General features: G+C 33.5%; 3 protein-coding genes across 4 annotated transcripts; all 3 read right to left on the reverse strand.

Annotated features, from left to right (window-relative positions):
* Nucleotides 1–438: 438 nt before the first annotated feature.
* Nucleotides 439–4,858, reverse strand: LOC105792897 (transcription initiation factor TFIID subunit 15). The gene is made up of 3 exons (XM_012621739.2): nt 4,586–4,858; nt 1,597–1,900; nt 439–1,230 (listed from the first exon to the last, which is right to left on the reverse strand). The coding sequence occupies exons 1-3, from the start codon at nt 4,791–4,793 to the stop codon at nt 615–617; spliced, it is 1,128 nt and encodes a 375-aa protein (XP_012477193.1). The 5' UTR covers nt 4,794–4,858; the 3' UTR covers nt 439–614.
* A 1,246-nt stretch (nt 4,859–6,104) lies between these two features.
* Nucleotides 6,105–7,886, reverse strand: LOC105792898 (peroxiredoxin-2). Its single transcript, XM_012621740.2, has 3 exons — nt 7,647–7,886; nt 7,456–7,535; nt 6,105–6,570 (listed from the first exon to the last, which is right to left on the reverse strand). Exons 1-3 carry the CDS (start codon nt 7,799–7,801, stop codon nt 6,317–6,319), a joined length of 489 nt encoding a protein of 162 aa, XP_012477194.1. The 5' UTR covers nt 7,802–7,886; the 3' UTR covers nt 6,105–6,316.
* A 912-nt stretch (nt 7,887–8,798) lies between these two features.
* Nucleotides 8,799–12,413, reverse strand: LOC105792899 (DNA-directed RNA polymerases II and IV subunit 5A). 2 transcript variants are annotated; one of them, XM_012621743.2, is made up of 5 exons: nt 12,308–12,413; nt 11,895–12,109; nt 10,784–10,963; nt 10,226–10,339; nt 8,799–9,129 (listed from the first exon to the last, which is right to left on the reverse strand). In XM_012621743.2, exons 2-5 carry the CDS (start codon nt 12,093–12,095, stop codon nt 9,004–9,006), a joined length of 621 nt encoding a protein of 206 aa, XP_012477197.1. In that variant the 5' UTR covers nt 12,096–12,109; nt 12,308–12,413; the 3' UTR covers nt 8,799–9,003. The 2 variants fall into 2 exon arrangements, with proteins under 2 accessions (XP_012477197.1, XP_012477196.1); XM_012621742.2 differs by having other exon boundaries at nt 12,263–12,411.
* Between the last annotated feature and the right edge of the window lie 6,881 nt (nt 12,414–19,294).

Raw genomic sequence — 19,294 nt, forward strand, 5'->3', positions numbered from 1 at the left:
TATTTTAATATTTGATTTGAGTTAAGTCGGCAGGTAGAAAATGTATAGTATTTCGATAATTAAAATTTTACTTGGCATAATGTAGAAAAGGCCTTTAAGATTTAACAATAATATGGTACGATTTTAAAATTTTAAAATTAGACATGAAATATAGAAGAGCTTTTTAAATTAATAAAACAATAAAATTGGAACTTCTCAAACTCAGTCCATTAAATCAAGTGATGACTATCGCTACGGTAAACTCAGGATTGATAGAATACAATTTTCTTTGGATTTAGAGATGGTAGGTATTATACAAAAAAGAAAGAACGGATTTGATATACTAATTTGATTTCAGATCCAAAAAGATAAAGATGCAATTGAGTACCAAGGCAGCAAATTCAACACCTAAATGGAATGCAAGGAAAGCAAATTGGATTCATGTTTTAACCAAAGCACTGAGAAATGAAGTCCTAGCTGTCTTCATAACACTTGGAAAAGGGTTTACAACCATAACAAGCTGCATTTATAGTGTAAAAACCAAACCCAACCAAAAAAAGCTGTAAATCCCGAATTTATTAGCTACAATAATCGATACAAAAGTTTATATCCCAATACGCTTTTCTGCCATTTGGTTAATACGGACCTCCTATTCTGTCTCGTCCGGCACCTCCTCGTAGATCCTCTCGTCCTCGCTCCATGTACATATCGCGACGGTATTCCTTTGGTGGAGGTGCACCCCTGATTGGTGATCTACTCCTTTCTCTCATGTCACGTGGTCTGCCACGGGGTGGAAGCTGTGGTGGTGGAAGTGGTGGAGATGGTGGTCGTCTCTCGTATCCTTTCCTGGAATTGAAGAAGTGATCCCTTCCACGATCTCTCTGTCCCCAATCCATTGGCATTGGCCTATCGAATCTACTCCTTCCCCTGTAGTCATCGTCTAGATATTCAAGTCGGTCTCTACGCATGCTCTGATCAAAAAACCTGCCTTCATGCCTTGGAGGTGGTGGACCAGCAGCTCTAAAGTCTCGTGGACCTTCCCTAGCCCAACTACGAGGAGGAGACCTGAAGTTGCCGTTTATGTTCCTGCGAGGTGGTGATAGATCCACAGGTGAGCCAGGAAAGCGCCTGGGAGGGGCATGTGGAGGTGGGGGACCAGGGTAGCCTCCACGGGGACTTCCAGTGGGCGCATACCGAAATCTCTTGCAATTGTTACAGTATTCTCTCCTTGCAAAGTTTAAGTTCGCACATCTGTGACATAAATGGAAAAAGAGTCTCTACAGATTAAAAAATGGGGAAATAAGGAGTCGTCAACGAAATGCAAAGCAATCAGCATAAAAATATTAAGGGTAAACTATGAGAAGTTACAAAATGGTCATCCAACTATTCAATTGTCTTTTTCAATCACCAATTGGTAATGTAAAAATGGAAACACCCAAAAATCCAAGATAGTTGGGTGACCAAAAAAGACAATTTAATAGTTGAGTGACCATTTTGTAACTTTTCAAAGTTGGGTGACCAAAAAAAAATTCATAGTTGGGTGACAGCTAATGTAGTTTACCCAGACATTAAAGAGGACGAAACAAAATTCAGGGTATGAAGGTGATATGAACTTACAAAGGATCTGGACATATCCAGTCACCTTCCCTAGGGCGTACATTAGGATTATTTCGAGTCATGCCTTCACCTCCGATAGGTCCAGGACCATAACCAGTTCCATCAAAACCCCGGCTGCTGTGTTGCCTGCCACCACCTGGCCCTCGACTATAAGGAGGTGAAGAGTCTCGGTATCTACTAGGATCCCTCCCATTACCAAAATCACGGCCCCGTGATGGACCACCTGAGCGATCAAAATGGGAACCATGGTGATCTGCATCCCTACGACGTATAGGAGAACTTGAACCTGCACGAATTCTATATCCTGGAAAAAAATAGCCAACAGCACATAGATAAGCAAAAACTAATTAAAATAAGAGAAAGAATATGGGAAAAGATGTATTTATATGTCGGTCAATCAAACGTTCAATTGTCCAATAGATTAAAGTTCGCAAGGATGGTTACCACTGGTCAAGATCTCCTCATCATGAGTACGGAAAGAAAAATCCCGAACAGAAGGAAACTTGTTTCAAAAGTTAACTGCCCTTGTTACTTTCAAATACAGCATTTTACCAATTACCGGTACATAATGCAGGGGCAATACCAATTTACCATTATCCATGCAACAGCTCAGTCAGCAGGAAGAAAAAAAGGTCGCTTTCCTAATATCTGAACTATGGATTTTCAACCTAATATCTGAACTATGGACCCCAAAATCGAAAACCTGGAGCAACCACATTTGATACAGCAGAGGTAGAAAGGACTCGAAGGAGAGCATCCACAATGCACCCCACAGTGAATAAAACGAGCATATACGCAACATAAAAACCATTAACAACCAAATACACCTAAAACCTTCATACAAATTGCCTTGATAAAGAGAAGTAGTCCGAGGCAACGAAGGAGAACTAAAGGATGTAAACCGCAAAAGATATCCCCCCTTGTGAAACTTGAAATTAACCAGTAGCCAACGAATTTGCGGAATGGCACATCTCAGCACATTATTTGAAAAGGTTCCACAAAAGATATCCACCTGACATGAGTTAACTTCCCTATGCATAACTTGATGGATAGAAAGTACAAACCGACAGGGCTTCTTCCATCCCCAAGGGAGACTGCTTATGCTAAATGCTTAATTATCTGATAACTTTGCCCACCAGCTCAACTATACCCCATTAAACACAAAATAATACAGAAACAGAGAGGTTGCTTCATGAAGATAGAATATAGTATACAAAGGATATTCCATAATACCCCATTTACTTGTAACATGATACTACTATCCCCGATAAAGTATTATTCAAAAGCCATCAAAGCTAAACCCACTTACCCCACCCCAAGGAAAAGGAAAAAAAAAAAAAAATACAAAGACCAAGCGAATTCCACCCCAAAAGTTCATTATAGGTTACCAGAAGCTCCATTATCATTCCGTAAATTAATAAAACCAACAAAAGTCCAGGAGAGACCGCTCCCTCCCGCAAACAAAATTAGTTATCATGGCCCTATGCAGTGTTCCATAAGCGTAAAGCCCTCAAACACAATAATTTTTCCAGCCAAGGGACCGACCTTACCACTGATAGCCATTTTAAACCGCTTGACATTGTCAGTATTCCAATTCCCATATGATGTTTTGCAAATATCTTGAAAAACTTGACCGCAAGCCTCTCAAATAGCAATTGAAATTAGCATTTCAAATTAGACATGTCATTCTATCAAACCCAACCCCATAGTAACTATCTTCAAATTCTTGCCCAATTTGATAAGTGATAACAGCTTCAAGACCGAGATGCAATGTTGTCCTTAGTGAACAGTACCACAAGTCCATTCATCATACCCAACACATATCAATGGCATTTGACACAAAACACAACCTGTTTTACTAAAAAAAATTAACCCCAACAATGATCCAAGATTGCACTCATACCAACATTCCTTCATCAAGACCCAAGTTCTTGCAGGAAACACTCACAGCTGTAACACACAACAGCAAAATTCATTCGCAACTCAATACACCATAAGGGTATTAGATCCATTTGCTCGACATGCAACATAAGGAAGAGATAACGGGTTGTACATTCCCAACTGTTGTGTAACTATTACATAGACACTGAACAAACATCATTGAACTGGAATAGTTACCAAATAATGTTTACATAAACATCTAAGCATTTAAGAAGGGCTACAAGACCCATATGCAAATAAATCATATAGAAACAAGGTATGAGGAATACTAGAAGTAGAACAACATGAAGAGCGGGTCTGTTTACATGACATTGGATTATAAACATTGCTGAAGGGAGACCGATTCATTCAGGAAAAGTCTTCAAAGTATCATCTGTTGGGAGCCGACAGACCCCTCAATGGGTCGGTATCGTCCCCGGTAGGAGTTTTAACTCCCAACTCTAACAAGAACCTGAGTGCCTAAAGCTACGTGAAGCGGCAGCAGGTTCACAAAGCGGGAGCACCTCGTCGGCTCCTGACTTATGACACACTTGAAAAACTTCTCCGGAAAAAGTCAGGCTCCCCTCAGCAAGCATAAACAAATCCCCTTAGACTAAGATGTATCCATAGAATATTCAAACACATTGCAATTAGGCTATTTGCCTCACAGCTTAATTTCCTATCTTGAGGACACGAACCATACTCTTATTGACCAACCCTAATTTCACTTAATAGCTTTATTAATTCCTCAATAGCAGTATAAATCTACTGGACATGTAAATTTGCATTCAAAATTAAGACGTTTAATTTCATCAATACCTATAAATATCCAACATAATCATACATTTCAATACCTACATCGATCTAGGGTTTCAAATTTCAAATCACATGATTCCTTTTTACTTTCGACTAAAACAAGGCCGAAAAATAATTTTAACTTCACCGTTATCGATATATTAAAAAAAAAACACTGAAACAAAATCAAACAATAAACAATAATCGATTAAACCAAAGAAGAAATTAAAAAAAGAAAAAAGGTAAAACGATTCCATTAAAAATAAAAACCAACCAGGTTCATCTTTGTATCGATCAGAACGAGAATAAGGATGCGGTTCACGCCGGACCTCCCCGGGCTCATAATCGCTACCACCACCACCACGGCCTCGTCCTCCGCTTGCACCACCGTCAGCTCCGTCGCTTGCCGAAGGTCCTACAACAAGGCTGCTAAGGAGCGGCTGATGATGCGATGTCGTTTGGTCCTTGTCTCTAGACCCCATTTGTCTCTCTTCCTCTCGCTCTCTTCTCCTTTCTATAACAGCTGACCGCTGAGATTATGGATACCATAACGGTGGGGGATATAGTATATAAACCCTAGCGCCACGTGTCTGGTTTTTATTCGGCCATGTGTTATTGCGTAAGAGGTTAGAGATTTTATTTTGGAATAGCCCCCGATGCTTTTTAATTTTGTGTTTAATCCCTCAAATTTTCCTTTTATTACAGGTAACTCCTGTACTGGATAACGTTAATTTAAAGATACTTTTAAAATGTTATAAAATATTATTTTTACTTAAAAGTTTAGAAAAAAGAACAGCCTACTAAGGGTGGGTTTGGATGGTCGATTGGATGCGGTGCGGTGCAGTGCGGTGCGTTTAGCTTACTTTTTGTCTCACACTACAGTATCGCTACAGTATCAAATCTCACCGCCACCGCTGTTTTTACACCAACTGCAGATAAACGTACCACCCATCCAAACCCACCCTAATCGTTCATACTTCATAAATTCATTTTTACTTAAAAGAAGTTATAAATTATAGATTTAAAAATACTTATTGCATCTCCATAGGTCCCATAATTTTTTGGGTGAAAGTTGTTAAAAATACACTGACGATTGCTTACAAAACAATTTAAAAGAAAAAAAACCAATAATAAAAATATTTTATTATCAATACTAAAATTTTAGCATAAACCACAAATTTATAATATAGATATATATTTAAAAATAACATAAAATAAATAATAAAATGATAGTTTAAAACTAATTAATAATGAGACATGAAATATGTACAATATTAAAATTAAAAAATTGAATCAAATTGTTTACTATAGTATTCTCATCAATCTTGGGTTGATGTCGAGTTAACTTGTAACATTAATTTTAATACATTATGAATATATACAGTTAATAGAGATAATAAAATGAAAATGTATAAAACTGTTAAAATAAAGCTTTAGTTAGTAAATTAAAAATTTTACTAACCCAATTGAAACGGATTCAAATATCACCATATGTATATTTTATTAGTTTTGTTAAAATGAAAAGACTAAGATACAAAATAATATAACTCACTTTAATTGCGAAATGACATTTTTGTAATTTTTTAATCAAATCGATACTCAATTAAGTCGTGATGCCAATTCAATTAAAAATTAAATAATAATATATATTTTTAAATAAAATAATACTTGTCAATGCATAATATCTCATGAATGTCAAAATTGACATGCACGTGCAAAAATATAAAAGAAAATGTAAAACCAGTTTAATTTGATACCGCAACATTCTCATCATGCCACACAACGAAGGAAAATAAGAGAGAAGTAATTGGCTCTTTGACACAAAACGGAACATGGTTCTTTGATACAAAACGGAAACATATTCGCTCTTAAACACGTTCGATCTTACATGCTCCAAGAGACGTATTTTATTATTAACAATACCATAAAAGGTGTGCTAAATAAAGCAATCTACATTAATAGCCAAGGCCAAGAAAACATAGACCTTATTAGGCACAAAGCAAACCTAAAGAGCTTTAAGGATATCATCAGCGCTTGACACGGTAAACTCCCCTCCAGATTCGACATTTGCCGCCTTCACCTTGAGGTCATCGACCAAGAGTGCGAACCTCCTAGAACGAGTGCCGAGACCTTTATCGCCAAGGTTGAGCTCAAGACCAAGGGCATGGGTGTATGTTGCTGAACCATCAGCTAGAAACTTGACATCTTTGTTCTCAGGGTAAGTTTTGGCCCATGCCTTCATCACAAAGGGGTCATTCACTGCAAATTCAAGTTATTCAAGTCAGGTTTCTCTCGATAAACTAATATCGAATCGGGCAATCAAAAATTGGAAACTTTAGGGTTTACACATTCTATTGCTTGTAAACTTTTACACCCAACAAACTTTAGGGTTTGCTTTTCAAAGAGTGTTTTTTTCTAAAATCATCTAATTCAAATGAAGATAGGAATTAACTAACGGGTTAAAATATCTAAACGAACCATGTATTATAGTCAAAAGTGCAATCTAATCCCTGTTTTATACAACTAAGTAAACTAAATCCTGGTACGCTTGATATTGGTGCAAACAAGTAAAATCTAAGTATACGAACTGAAATACGAAAGTATATAGGCTAAAGAAATTGGCAAATAAAGCAAAATATTTTTTTCCCTAGCAGTTCAACTCCAAACAAAAAGTTTTATTTGCAAAAACCATAAAAACTTCAAAAGATATTAACACTAGAAAACCGTAAATATTAACTCTGTTAAAATTTAACAATATATGGACTAAAGTAATAGGGTCCGAGAATATTTGTTAAGAAATTCTTTTCCTGCTTCAATTCTATCTACCTACAGATGTGTATTATCAAATTTCATAAATTTAGCTCAAAATTTAGACAGTTTTCCATTTTTTTATTATAAAACGTACATGGACCAAATTACCCAGATTTATTATTTAGGGCTTAATTTGCACATTTCTTTCACTTTTAGTATTTCATATACAAACTCAAATTCACATTATACTTTTGAGAAGATTTCATCAAATATGGCATCAACATTTTATAACAATATATTTCTTCCATGAATGCTAAAAATTAAAAATTAGACTAAATTGACGCTAATTGATTTCTTTTTTCAAATAAAACAGAATAAAAGATAGAAATTAACCGCTAATGCAAATAATTTCATCAACGCCCTTGGATTTAAGCTCCCCCGCTTTCTCGATGAATCCAGGAACATGCTTCAAGCTGACACCAAATCAAAACCCTCCATGAACCAAAAAATAATAATAATAGACCACCGTTCACCGGCAACGGACCGTTAAAAAAATCAGATAGAGAAGGAGCCGACCATTTTACCTGCAAGTAGGGGTAAAGGCACCGGGAACGCCAAAGATGATAACCTTTTTACCGGCAGCCAGGGAATGTACGGACACCTGCTGGAGCTTATCATCGGCGTCGAAGTAGGAGAGAGTACCGTCCGGTAACACGTCGCCGACAGCGATCGGAGCCATTGGATATGTGTTCGGTGAGGTAGTTGAGGCGATTGATTGGATCGGTGATATAAACGAGGGTTTGGACAGTGAGAGAAACGGACAGTGTATATATATTTATAGGGGATTTTGAAATGGTGACAAAAAAGCAACCTATTAGCTTGATTTGATACACATTTGAGATCCGCGAAGCAAAACCGTAAAGGAAGGAGATAAAAATCTATGCCATTGCGGGACCCTCCTACATTTCTATATAGGTCTAATTCTATAATAAGTCCCTGTACAAACGTGTTTTTAGTACAATTTGATTATTTCTTTTGCCGGCAACAAGTTTGGTCAAATTCTACTAGGCAGCTGATAAATATTTCTTTGTAAAGTTCGATAATAAGTCCCTATATTACTTTGTAAAGTTCATTTTAGTCTTCAGGTTAATTATTATGCATTGAATTTTTATTCAAATCATGACACCCTCACAATTTATTGTTAATAACCTATAAAAACCCAATTATCTCCCCAAAAACTTCCATGTATTTTTATTGAAAAATTCGTTATATTTCCTTTCAGCCACATAAAATTCAAAATATGTAGATTTTTGGGGATAGTTGATTTTTATAGATTGAATCATAAGTAAATCATCTGGGTATAATGTATTTTGTCCAAATTATTAATAAATTAGTTTAAAGAATTTTTATTTGAAAGAAATGAATTTTCATGGTAAACTTTAATCCACTAGTTCATACATTTTCCATTAACTTCATCAAATAATTTAAAATTATTTTCAAACGTGTAGCGAGTGACACGATATGCATGCTTTGAATTTGTTTTTACAATTAGATAAATATTAGATAATTTAAAATTATTTGCCAAAAATTTCCATATATCTGAGTCACATCATTATATGTTTCAAGAAACAAGCAACATCAAATTATTAGACTGAATTAACCAAAAAAGTTGACCTTGGACTAAAAATACATATATAATAGAAGAATTTAAAATGATGAAGCTATAGTAGAAGGACTATAATAAATTATTGCATCAATTCGAATTATTAATGTATCAAAATTTATATAAATATATAATTTCTTGAGCACAATTATGATACTTGACACTTGACAATACACGAATACAACATGAATACTAGGATACGGGCCGGTTAGTTCGGGCTTTGTTTTAGAAAAAAATTGCTTTATCGGAGGATAATGTTGTCGAACAGGGGAACATGCTTACACAACATATCGGTAAGTGATATAACGACCGGCAGTTTCACTAGGCCGGATTATCTTCACCACTTGTCCACGTTTCAGCCCGAAGTATCTTGCGATTGGATCGCTCACCTGGATACGAGGCAGCTGCATTCAATCCATTCCAAAATTATATAATATGGACATACACAGAGAACAAGCCTTAAAACAGCATCTATCATGAATTAATATCTAAGATTTGCATTGTTCTTGCACACATTTCCTGTAGCTTGGAATTACCGAGACATCTTTGTACGAACTAGCCAACTGTTTTATCTAGTGTCAGTCTATTGAATAGACTATTACAGGGCAGAATGCTTTTTCGAAGTTAGACCGTCTCGTTACATCATTTGGGCTCTTCCAAAAGAGCCCCTACTTGCACTGTATGTACTCACTGCCTACCAGACTTACTGGCCGCTTTACTTGGTGCCTAGCAAACAAGGAAGATTTCTAGTCCCAACAACAAAGGAATGGGCATTTCTGGAGACTAGCTCACTTCCCATTACCCAAGAGGAATATTCCTCACACAAGATTAAGGGAGCCATAGAAAGGTAACCAAAACAACAGAAACAGGAACTACCCGAGCTAACAATCAAGAACACAAATTTTAGTCCTAGAAATGTAGCATTACATCCGGGAAACTGCAGCAGAAAGTATGCGATTTCAATTGACAAATACACATGCACATACAGCTTTAACAAGCAAAGGCGAGCTCAAACACTTTCAGAATTTTTACTAAGCTAGCCAGCCAACCGATATACATGCAAACAAATCACGCATGCCTACTAAGGCACCTAATATCTCGAGTTAAATTAGCAAAGACTCTACAAAACATGATTCAAGTAGAGCTGTGGTTCTACACCTAATTAACCGCTTGCAAGAACATATTAATATGAGGCGAGCTCAAACACTTTCAGAATTTTTACTAAGCTAGCCAGCCAACCGATATACATGCAAACAAATTACGCATGCCTACTAAGGCACCTAATATCTCGAGTTAAATTAGCAAAGACTCTACAAAACATGATTCAAGTAGAGCTGTGGTTCTACACCTAATTAACCGCTTGCAAGAACATATTAATATGAACCTAAGTATAAAGTTGAAAAACAACTAATATCATGTAGGCTAACAAAGATTTGGGAAAATCACTTTACAATACCGGGTTCTACGGATACATAGTAATTCGGGTTACAGAATACTGACCTGTGTTTCCTTTACGGTATATCTATGAAGCAAAGTCTTTTTCTCCTCATTAGTAAGCACCTGATGTTCAGGCACGAGAGCATGTTCTTTTACATTGACCAGGAGCTCTGCTTCCTGCACCAAAAAAGTTCAAAATAAGAACCACGGGAAGGGAAATTTTAAAATATATGTGTATGCTATTTGAAAAAGCAGATTTCAAGAACAGGGGTGCATATGATTATACAACTGATATATATATACATGAATGAGGCAACCTAAACATCAATGCTTCAGTTGCTATAATATGATTATACAACTGATACATACATACAAATGCATGTATACCGATTTTAGCAAAAATTTTCTAATAAATGGTGTTCGCCTATCATGTTGATAAGCTCAAGAATGTACGCTTGATTAGATAAACCATTGGCCTCAAAGCTTTCCGTATACAATAATATATGCCAAGCATCACATTGAGAGAGATTGGATAAAGCAAGTCATTGATTAAGAAAATTATCGGTAAACATCATGATGACTTGGGTGGAATTTGAAGATCATAAACATAATGAATTTTACCTGGAAAACCTCCAAATGGAACTTTGAAGAAATTTCATTTATACAAGTTCGAGCAAAGGGAGTTAAATTCTGTTGCACAACTAGTATAGCCCTAAATACATTCTCTGATTTCATTCGGTTGGTATACGTCTTCATTGTCTTAACACCAACTTTGGCTTCTTCAGGGAAGAAAACATAGATCTTGCACGCAAAAAAATTATCACTCGTAAATTAATAAGACAATAAGCAAAGATGATTTAAATCATAATCCAAGAACAGCGACAAGTTTTTAAACACTCAACACACCACATTCCAATACATAGATGACAATCAAAGATGGATATAGATAAAAATCCAAGAGCGAAAACAAGATTTTAAGCATTCAGCACACCATATTTCAATGCATTGATCTAGTATGCTAAAATTATAACACATAATTTAATAAGTCGATGAACAAAGACATTCAAGATGCTATAGTTCAATACATAGATGACAAACAAAGATGAATGCAGATCAAAATCCAAGAGCAAAGACGTGATAGATGACAATCAAAGATGGATATAGATAAAAATCCAAGAGCGAAAACAAGATTTTAAGCATTCAGCACACCATATTTCAATGCATTGATCTAGTATGCAAAAATTATAACACATAATTTAATAAGTCGACGAACAAAGACATTCAAGATGCTATGGTTCAATACATAGATGACAAACAAAGATGAATGCAGATCTAAATCCAAGAGCAAAGATGTGATTTTAAACATTCAACACACCATATTTCGATACATAGATCTAGTATGCAAAATTTAGAACACATAATTCAATAAGTCAACAAACAAAGATGAATATAAGCCCAAATTCAAAACCAACAAGTTCTTAAACATTCAAGACACCATATTCCAATACATAGATGACAATCAAAGAAGAAAACTGATCAAAATCCAAGAACAACAATAACAAGTTCTAAAACACTCAACATGCCATATTACAATACATTCAAAAGCAATTCAGAAATAGCTTGAAACCCAAACACTCAACATGGCTATAGTACAATACATTAAAAAAAGCAATTTAGAAATGGATTTGAAACCCACTTGTGGTTAAAAGTTAGAGAAACAATTAAGGGATACCTGATCAGAGTTATCATTCCGCTTGGTTTTATTGATAACAAGATCCTCCCTTTTCATATTTTCGCCGTATTTGGAAATGAATTGTTGTTTTGACAAATTAATCTCAAAATCTCCAACGAAATAACCCCTATCTTTCAACATCTGCATTACAGTCTTTCGAATTCGAAAAAGCCTCTTGATTTCATCATCCGACAATACCATTTTGTGTTTCCCCCCTTCAGCAATGAAAAAAATCGACAATAACAATCGAAGTCAATTGAGAACACAAAACGAAACCCTAAAACTTAAAAAGGGTAAATGAAAACGAAAATTGTAATAAAAATGAACGAAAATTAATGGCGAGAAAGATAAGAGAAGAGAGAGATTACAAAGAACAAAAAGTGTAGCAGAAAAAAACCCTAAGAGAAAATTACTCTTTGCGTTCCCTTTTGAATGCTAACAGCTGAAGTTCCTTCCCTTTTGGTATAGCACTATAGCTTGAAGGTAACAAATATAATAATGTAATAAAATATAGCATTGCCTTTTTTTTTTTTTAAGGTAAATTACACTAACTTCATTACATTATTCTTAAGATTATGTTTTGGTCACTTAATTTAAAAAAATTATAAAATAGTCACTAAATTATTCAAAAGTTTTCATTTAAGCTATTAAACTATTCAAAAGTTTTTATTTAAGCCACTGGGCTGTTAAAGTTTTTTCAAGTGTAGCTAGCAGGCTCCAAGCTACAATTTGGCAATAAGTAAGGTGAATTAATACCCATTGATGAGTAGAAACACATACATTAATTCCAAATCAATGTGACGATCAATATTAAAGATCAAAGAAGAAAGTTGTTTAGATTTGGTTCGTAGATTCGTAATGTCGAAAGTTATTTTATGGAAAAAAAACTGAGTTGTAAAAAAGAAGGGAAATGAGAGCTTTCGATTGGTGCAGACGGTGCAAATAGAGAAGGCCATACAACAATGATTTTAATAGCCTAGTGACTTAAATGAAAACTTTTGAATAATCTAGTGACCTTTTTATAACTTTTTTAAAATTAAGTAACCAAAATATAAATTTGCTAATGGTTTAGTGACTTTGGATGTAATTTACTTTTCACTTTAGGTACACTCCATCACAATTAATTATTATCAATACTAATTCAAACACAATCCAATTCGATTTTGACAAAAAAGTTAACAACTTAAACTTGTAACTCGAAACAAATCGAATCCAAAAACGATTTAAACATGAATTGATTTTAATAAATAGCCTAAAATAATCTAAACTTAAAGTAACCAAAGCAAAAAATTATCCAAACTGTAATGATGCAACTCAAAAGAACCTAAGTCACAAACCTACTCAATCAAATACTCATTAATTTTTTAATATATTTATTTTACTATTTTAACCAAATCCTCATCAAAATTTCATATTTTTATATAAATATATTAGTTACATAAATTTGTTTTCCACCCCTATGGTGGGTGTACCTTAATCTAGTAATGTATGTTATACCTACTTCCATAAACAAGCCACAAAAACCCTAAATCCACACCACAACCTAAACCTTAAATCTTATCAAATTTGTCAACAAAAGGCCAAAAATGAGAATAAGCCGACCCTTCTCACATGAGTCAAAGAGTAGCTCTAAGACAAATATAAAGTTGGGTATCATCCATTGTTTTCAAAATTGGATCGAAAATCAATTGGGGTGTCGATCTGAAATAAGAGGTTGGATAGGTTGGCTTATGAACTGGTACGAATCGATTAAACTGGTGTGAATGGATTTGATTGGTGATTGAATTTGTTTTCTCTATTTTTTTAATTTTTTATGATTTTTAATATTTTATTCAATTGAACTGGACAAACAAATTGAACCAAGAATCATGATTTGACCAATTTGCCCACCAATCTGTTTATGAAAACCTTGGTATCATCTCAATATTCATCTTCTTACTATTGCTGCTAGAACTCCCTCTCACTTTCTTCATTAGTTAGAACTCTTCATTGGCTTAAACATTGAATAACATAAAGTAAAATTTTCTTCACTCCCATAGCCATAGCTCATCATATCTTTGACCCTCGAAGATAAAAGGTTAAAATATACCATAAGTCCTTATACTTTTTGGAAATTTGAAATTTAGTTTCTATATTTCTATTTTCAGGAATTTAGTCCATTTACTTTTTCAAATTTCAAAATTCATGTTCAACTATTAACATTTGTATTTTTTTCAAATTTCCTTGTTTAACATTTTAAATTTAAAAAAGTTACTTGGTAGTCATGTAATTAAAAAACAACATTGTAATTAACATGCATTACATTAAAGTATAAGAGTCACGTATATATAGTTCATCACCCACTTAGGATTAAGGTATGCCACACTATGAACGTCACAAGCGAATAAATCAATAAACGGATTTATGATCTATTCTACTTGGGTCCTGTCCAATGTACTGTCATTCCAGTCAATCACATCTATGTCTCTATCTTTTGGAAGTCATTTGCTCTGATGTTGAAGACAAAGTTTTTCCCTAATAAGATTTGATAGATGACATATTAGTCTTTCAATCGGTTTACTCATTTCCGATTAAACTAAGGACATGTTTAGGTTCATCTATTAATACAAGCTGTCTTTTCGTATTATGATCTAACCATGTAATACTGCTTAGTATTAGTTAAACGTTAGATAACTAACATGTCAATATTTCCTCTAGTTTTATTAAACTTAGACGAAAATACTGCACTAAGGGCACCAGATCTAATAGATGGGTGGTCGTACGTCCACATATGGTTGAGACACTCCGCTAAAGGTGCTCATGGGTCGGGCCTAAGCATAATATTAACATACTTTATGCTTGCCCAAGCCCAGCTTGACCCGAAATCTAGGCCTAAAATTTTACCCAAACCTGCCCATATTTGCAAATGACTAACTCAAGTTCATTTGAGGCCCACCCATATTATTTTTAAATTTTTTTATTTATATTATATTTGTAATAGCTCAATTTTTAGTGGTGTCAAAAATTGTGGTTCGAGACCACCAAATATGATGAGTTAGCTCATAAATATTATTATTAATATTTACGAGTCAAATAGGGATTTTAAAAAGGTTTTTGAATTGATACTTTGTGTTTTATAATAATAATTTAGGTCAAGTGGTTTTAGAAAATGAGGTATCGAGACCTTGTTTCTATAAACCGAGTCGTAAATATTTTTATAAATATTTACGGAGTGGCATTAAGTTGGTATTAGAGTTTTGTTGAAAAATTTTAACGTTTCGGTAGTTAATTAATTAAAAACGACTAAATTGTAAAAGATGTAAAATTTAATCACTATTTGAGTAAATGGGTAATTGATAAAGGAAAAGGGACTTAAATGGTAATTAAACCATGGTCAAAGTTTCCAAGCGATGGTGTTATGATTGATTCCACTAGCTTTTGGATTAATTGTTCTTTTAGTCCTAATAAGTTTGGGATTAAATTGTAAATAAGTTTATTTAGTTAAAATTTAATTAAATTGAATGATCAACTGTGAAATAAAACCTTCCTTTGATGGTAATTGTGCCATATATTTATGTGATGGACAAAAATGGGCATAGTTTTGGTGTTTTAAATTAATTATTAACTAAGGGTAATATGGTAATTTGATGGATTAAATTAAATTAAAATAAAAACATAAGGAAAAAGTTGTGATTATCATCTTCTTCCCTAAAATTACACCCAAAAGCTTCCATGAAAATAAATCTAGGGTTTGGCCAAGCTTTAAAATCCAATCGGTAAGTGATTTTCGTTTCGTTTTTAATAATTTTTATGTTTTTGAGATCGTTGCAACTAAATCCAGCTAGTCTGTACCTTCGATTTTGAAACTGTTAAAGATTTTGAAAGTTTCCATTTATGAACCTTGTTATTTTTATATTAAATGATGAATTTAAGATATTAATTGTTATTTAAAAGTATTTTATTAATTGATTTTGATGAATTTTCGATTAGGGACTAAATTATTGAATTAATATGAATACAAGGGTTTGTTGTGAAATTATTGAAAAAATGGGCTGTATTGAATGCTTTGAATATTTGGGCTAGCTTAGATTTGTATTAAAATGGTTAATTTGCATGTTTTGGGCTCGGGGACAAAATTGAATAAAAGAAAAACTTTAGGGATAATTTTGTAAAATGCTAAAATGACCAAATTGTAGGAAATGAATTATTTTATTGTCTGATAATTATTTATTTGATATATTAAAATATGACATGGAAAATACATGTATATGAAACTTGCACGATAATTATGTATATTCATGATTATGAACTATTACCGGAATAAATATACACGAAATTCATGAAAATGATGGTACATGAAATATTGATATAATGAAATGATTGATATATGTTTATGAATAAACGACAAGAAAATGATATGTATCATGACATGTAAATATGCGACTATCTTTGATATGTTGATTCAAGAAAATTATGTATGTTGAGACGAATAATAAACTCAAGTGTGACATGTCGAGAAAATAAGTTTATCAATGTTGAATTTATATGTAATATGTGCAAGTACGCTAGCCAGTGTTGTTGCTTGATGCTTAGGCAAGTGCCAATCTATTGGTTGAATGGTAATATGTTTATTTATATGATGCATTGAATTGATAAGTATTTAAGTGAAAATATGCTAGTGCTCATGAAAGAGTGGTAATGTTTAAATTATGCAATTTCTTATGAAATGACTTATTATGTGATCAATTCGATAAAGGCTTTGGTTAAATGCACGAGCTTGTGACCATGGTTGAATGATATGTTTATGACTTGTTTGTCATGCATATGGAATAAGTGTGGAAAGTAAAGAAATGCAAATGAAAATAAAGAAATTTGGAAGAGTTAAAAGTTATATAAAATCCTACTAAGCTTGGGATAATATGTATAAGTGATACTGTGGATTTATTCATATTGTGAATTGATGAATGCAACTTCATGAGTATTGTGGTATCAATATTGGATTATTCTTGATATGTATAGATTTCATATTTGAAATGAATTAATATGATTAAAGACTACACGAGCTTACTAAGCATTCATTGCTTACGTATTTGTTTTTATTTACCCTACAGATTACCAGAAGCTCGAACGGGTTGGAAACTTGTCGGAGTTATATCACACTATCCATTGGTTCTATCGGTAATTTTGGATGATTTAATTCTGTTTATAATGGCATGTATAAGTTAATTTGGCCAATGTTGGCTTATTAATGTTTTGTTATATCTAGCCATAGGGATTGCTTGTGACGAACATGTTTTGATGTGCATATATAAGACTATATCATGTTAGATGTAAGTGTTTGGTATAGTTGAATGAAGATAATCTTATAGAGATGTTAATACTTAGTACAAGTATGCATATATGTGAATTTGGTCATTTTGATAAGTTTGAATACTAGAGTATATGTGATGATAATATATGTATAAAACTTGAATTTAGCTTGATTTGAATGCTATGATATAGGTTGTTGATGTGTAAAAGTGTTAAGTTAGGTTGATGACAAATGGGGTGAGAAATGTGGCTTAGAAATGACCTAATTTTGTCCACACGGGCAGAAGCACGGATGTGTGTCTCAGCCGTGTGTCCCCAGTATCTATTAAATTGAGCAAAACAGAATGTTCACACGGCCTAGCACAAAGGCGTGTGGCTTGTCCGTGTGACCTAAGTCAGTAATCACCTAATTTTGGACACGAACTGGAACATGGTCATGTGTCCCTACTTCGAATGTCCACACGACCTGAGACATGGGTGTGTGTCCCCTGCACCTTTGAAAATTTTGAAAGTTTTTCGAATTTTTTTTTGAGTTTTCGATTTAGTCCCGATTTGTTTCTAATGTGTATTTTGGGCCTCGAGGGCTCGTATAAAGGATAATATGTATGATTTTAATTGGTTTTTGACTTAAATGTTATATGATATGAAATGTTTGCATTTTATGTCTGTTTGATTTATAAACTCCAATAATACTCCATAACCCTGTTCCAGCGACGGATTCGGGTTAGGGGTGTTACAATATTATTTTAATATTTAATAATTTTATATATTTTTTATTTATTGAAATTTTTTATATAGTGATCTTAAAATTATTTTAATGTTTACATTAGAGTAGTATTATATATTTAATATATATTTATTTTTTTAATGTGTTCTAAATTACATAATATCTAAAAATAACATAATATAAAGTATTATTAACTTAAAAAGGGTCGAGCCTTGAATGTTCAAGCCTAAGCCCAACCCATATTTCAAACGGGTTTTTTTTTTTGCCCAAGCCCATTTATCGGGCCTAATACTTTTGCTCAAATCCTTCCAAATTTCGAGCAGGCCTAGGCAGGTAGCCCAGCCCATGAATAGGTCTATTGACTCCCCTATTAATCATACATGACTCTTCGTAGAAACCCTTCCCCATGGGACAATACCTTCCATTGTTGAGGAACTGAGTATTAAATAGCATAAAGTGCAAAAGTTAAGTTCTAATAGCTAAAGGTATTAAATAGCTATAGAATTTTAAATTGGAGGTCCTTATATAGTAATTAGCTATTAAGGTTGTTAGTGGATAAGCATGAATAATCATCATTGGAATTTGAAGGAATTATTAAGGTTATTTTTAGAAATTAGTGATTAAAGTTATAATTAATTGAATAAAATAAACTATTATCACCTATTATCATCATCTTCCACCAAAAAAGAAAAAAGAACCTAGCCATGGAAGCTTGAAATTAGGCAAGCTTATTTTGCTCAATTAAGTATGTATTTTTGTTTTGTTTTTTTATGATTTCTATGTTTCCGGGATCGTTGTAGCTTAATCTAGCTAGCCCAGGGATTAATTTGTAAAATTGTTAAAGTATTAGGGTTTTTCTATTGATGAACATACTTGAGTTTCGAATTTTGATGATAGAAAATGAATGGTTGTTGTTAGATAAACAACTTTTGTAAAGAGAATTTTGGTGAAATCATCAATTGGTAGCTAAATTGAAAAAGGTGATAAATTTATGGTAAAATTTGTGAATTTTGTGAAAAATTTGTGCTGCTATTAATATGTATAAAAATCGGCTAGGCTTGAATAAGGATTAAATTTTATGGATTTCATTTTTCGATCCTAGGGACTAAATTACAAAGGAATTAAAAGTATAGGCCAAAATGATAATTTTTCCAAAATTTCCATATTGGATTAATTTGAATGAGAATTATATTGAAATGAGTTAAATTCATTCGTATAGACCCTGTCAAACCTTGTACAGAGTTAGATCGAGGTAAAGAGAAAATATCAGATTAGTCGTCTCCGTATCTACGTACACTCGTCGAGGTAAGTTCGTGTAATTAAATTGTATACTTATATGTTTTAAATTGAATTATATGTATGTGATTCATATAAATTGCCATGT

The sequence above is a fragment of the Gossypium raimondii genome, chromosome 8 (assembly GCF_025698545.1).
Source record: "Gossypium raimondii isolate GPD5lz chromosome 8, ASM2569854v1, whole genome shotgun sequence".
NCBI lineage: Eukaryota > Viridiplantae > Streptophyta > Magnoliopsida > Malvales > Malvaceae > Gossypium > Gossypium raimondii.

Excerpts from the sequence above, each read along its gene's own strand:
- LOC105792897 (XM_012621739.2), bottom strand. The coding sequence starts at position 4,793 with ATGGGGTCTAGAGACAAGGACCAAACGACATCGCATCATCAGCCGCTC. Across the intron at positions 1,901-4,585 it reads TCGATACAAAGATGAACCTG|GATATAGAATTCGTGCAGGT; the intron begins GTTGGTTTTTAT and ends ATTTTTTTCCAG. Across the intron at positions 1,231-1,596 it reads TGGATATGTCCAGATCCTTT|ATGTGCGAACTTAAACTTTG; the intron begins GTAAGTTCATAT and ends TTTATGTCACAG.
- LOC105792898 (XM_012621740.2), bottom strand. The coding sequence starts at position 7,801 with ATGGCTCCGATCGCTGTCGGCGACGTGTTACCGGACGGTACTCTCTCC. Across the intron at positions 7,536-7,646 it reads GCCTTTACCCCTACTTGCAG|CTTGAAGCATGTTCCTGGAT; the intron begins GTAAAATGGTCG and ends ATTTGGTGTCAG. Across the intron at positions 6,571-7,455 it reads TGAAATTATTTGCATTAGCG|TGAATGACCCCTTTGTGATG; the intron begins GTTAATTTCTAT and ends TTGAATTTGCAG.
- LOC105792899 (XM_012621743.2), bottom strand. The coding sequence starts at position 12,095 with ATGGTATTGTCGGATGATGAAATCAAGAGGCTTTTTCGAATTCGAAAG. Across the intron at positions 10,964-11,894 it reads GGAATGATAACTCTGATCAG|ATCTATGTTTTCTTCCCTGA; the intron begins GTATCCCTTAAT and ends TTTGCGTGCAAG. Across the intron at positions 10,340-10,783 it reads TCCATTTGGAGGTTTTCCAG|GAAGCAGAGCTCCTGGTCAA; the intron begins GTAAAATTCATT and ends TTTTTGGTGCAG.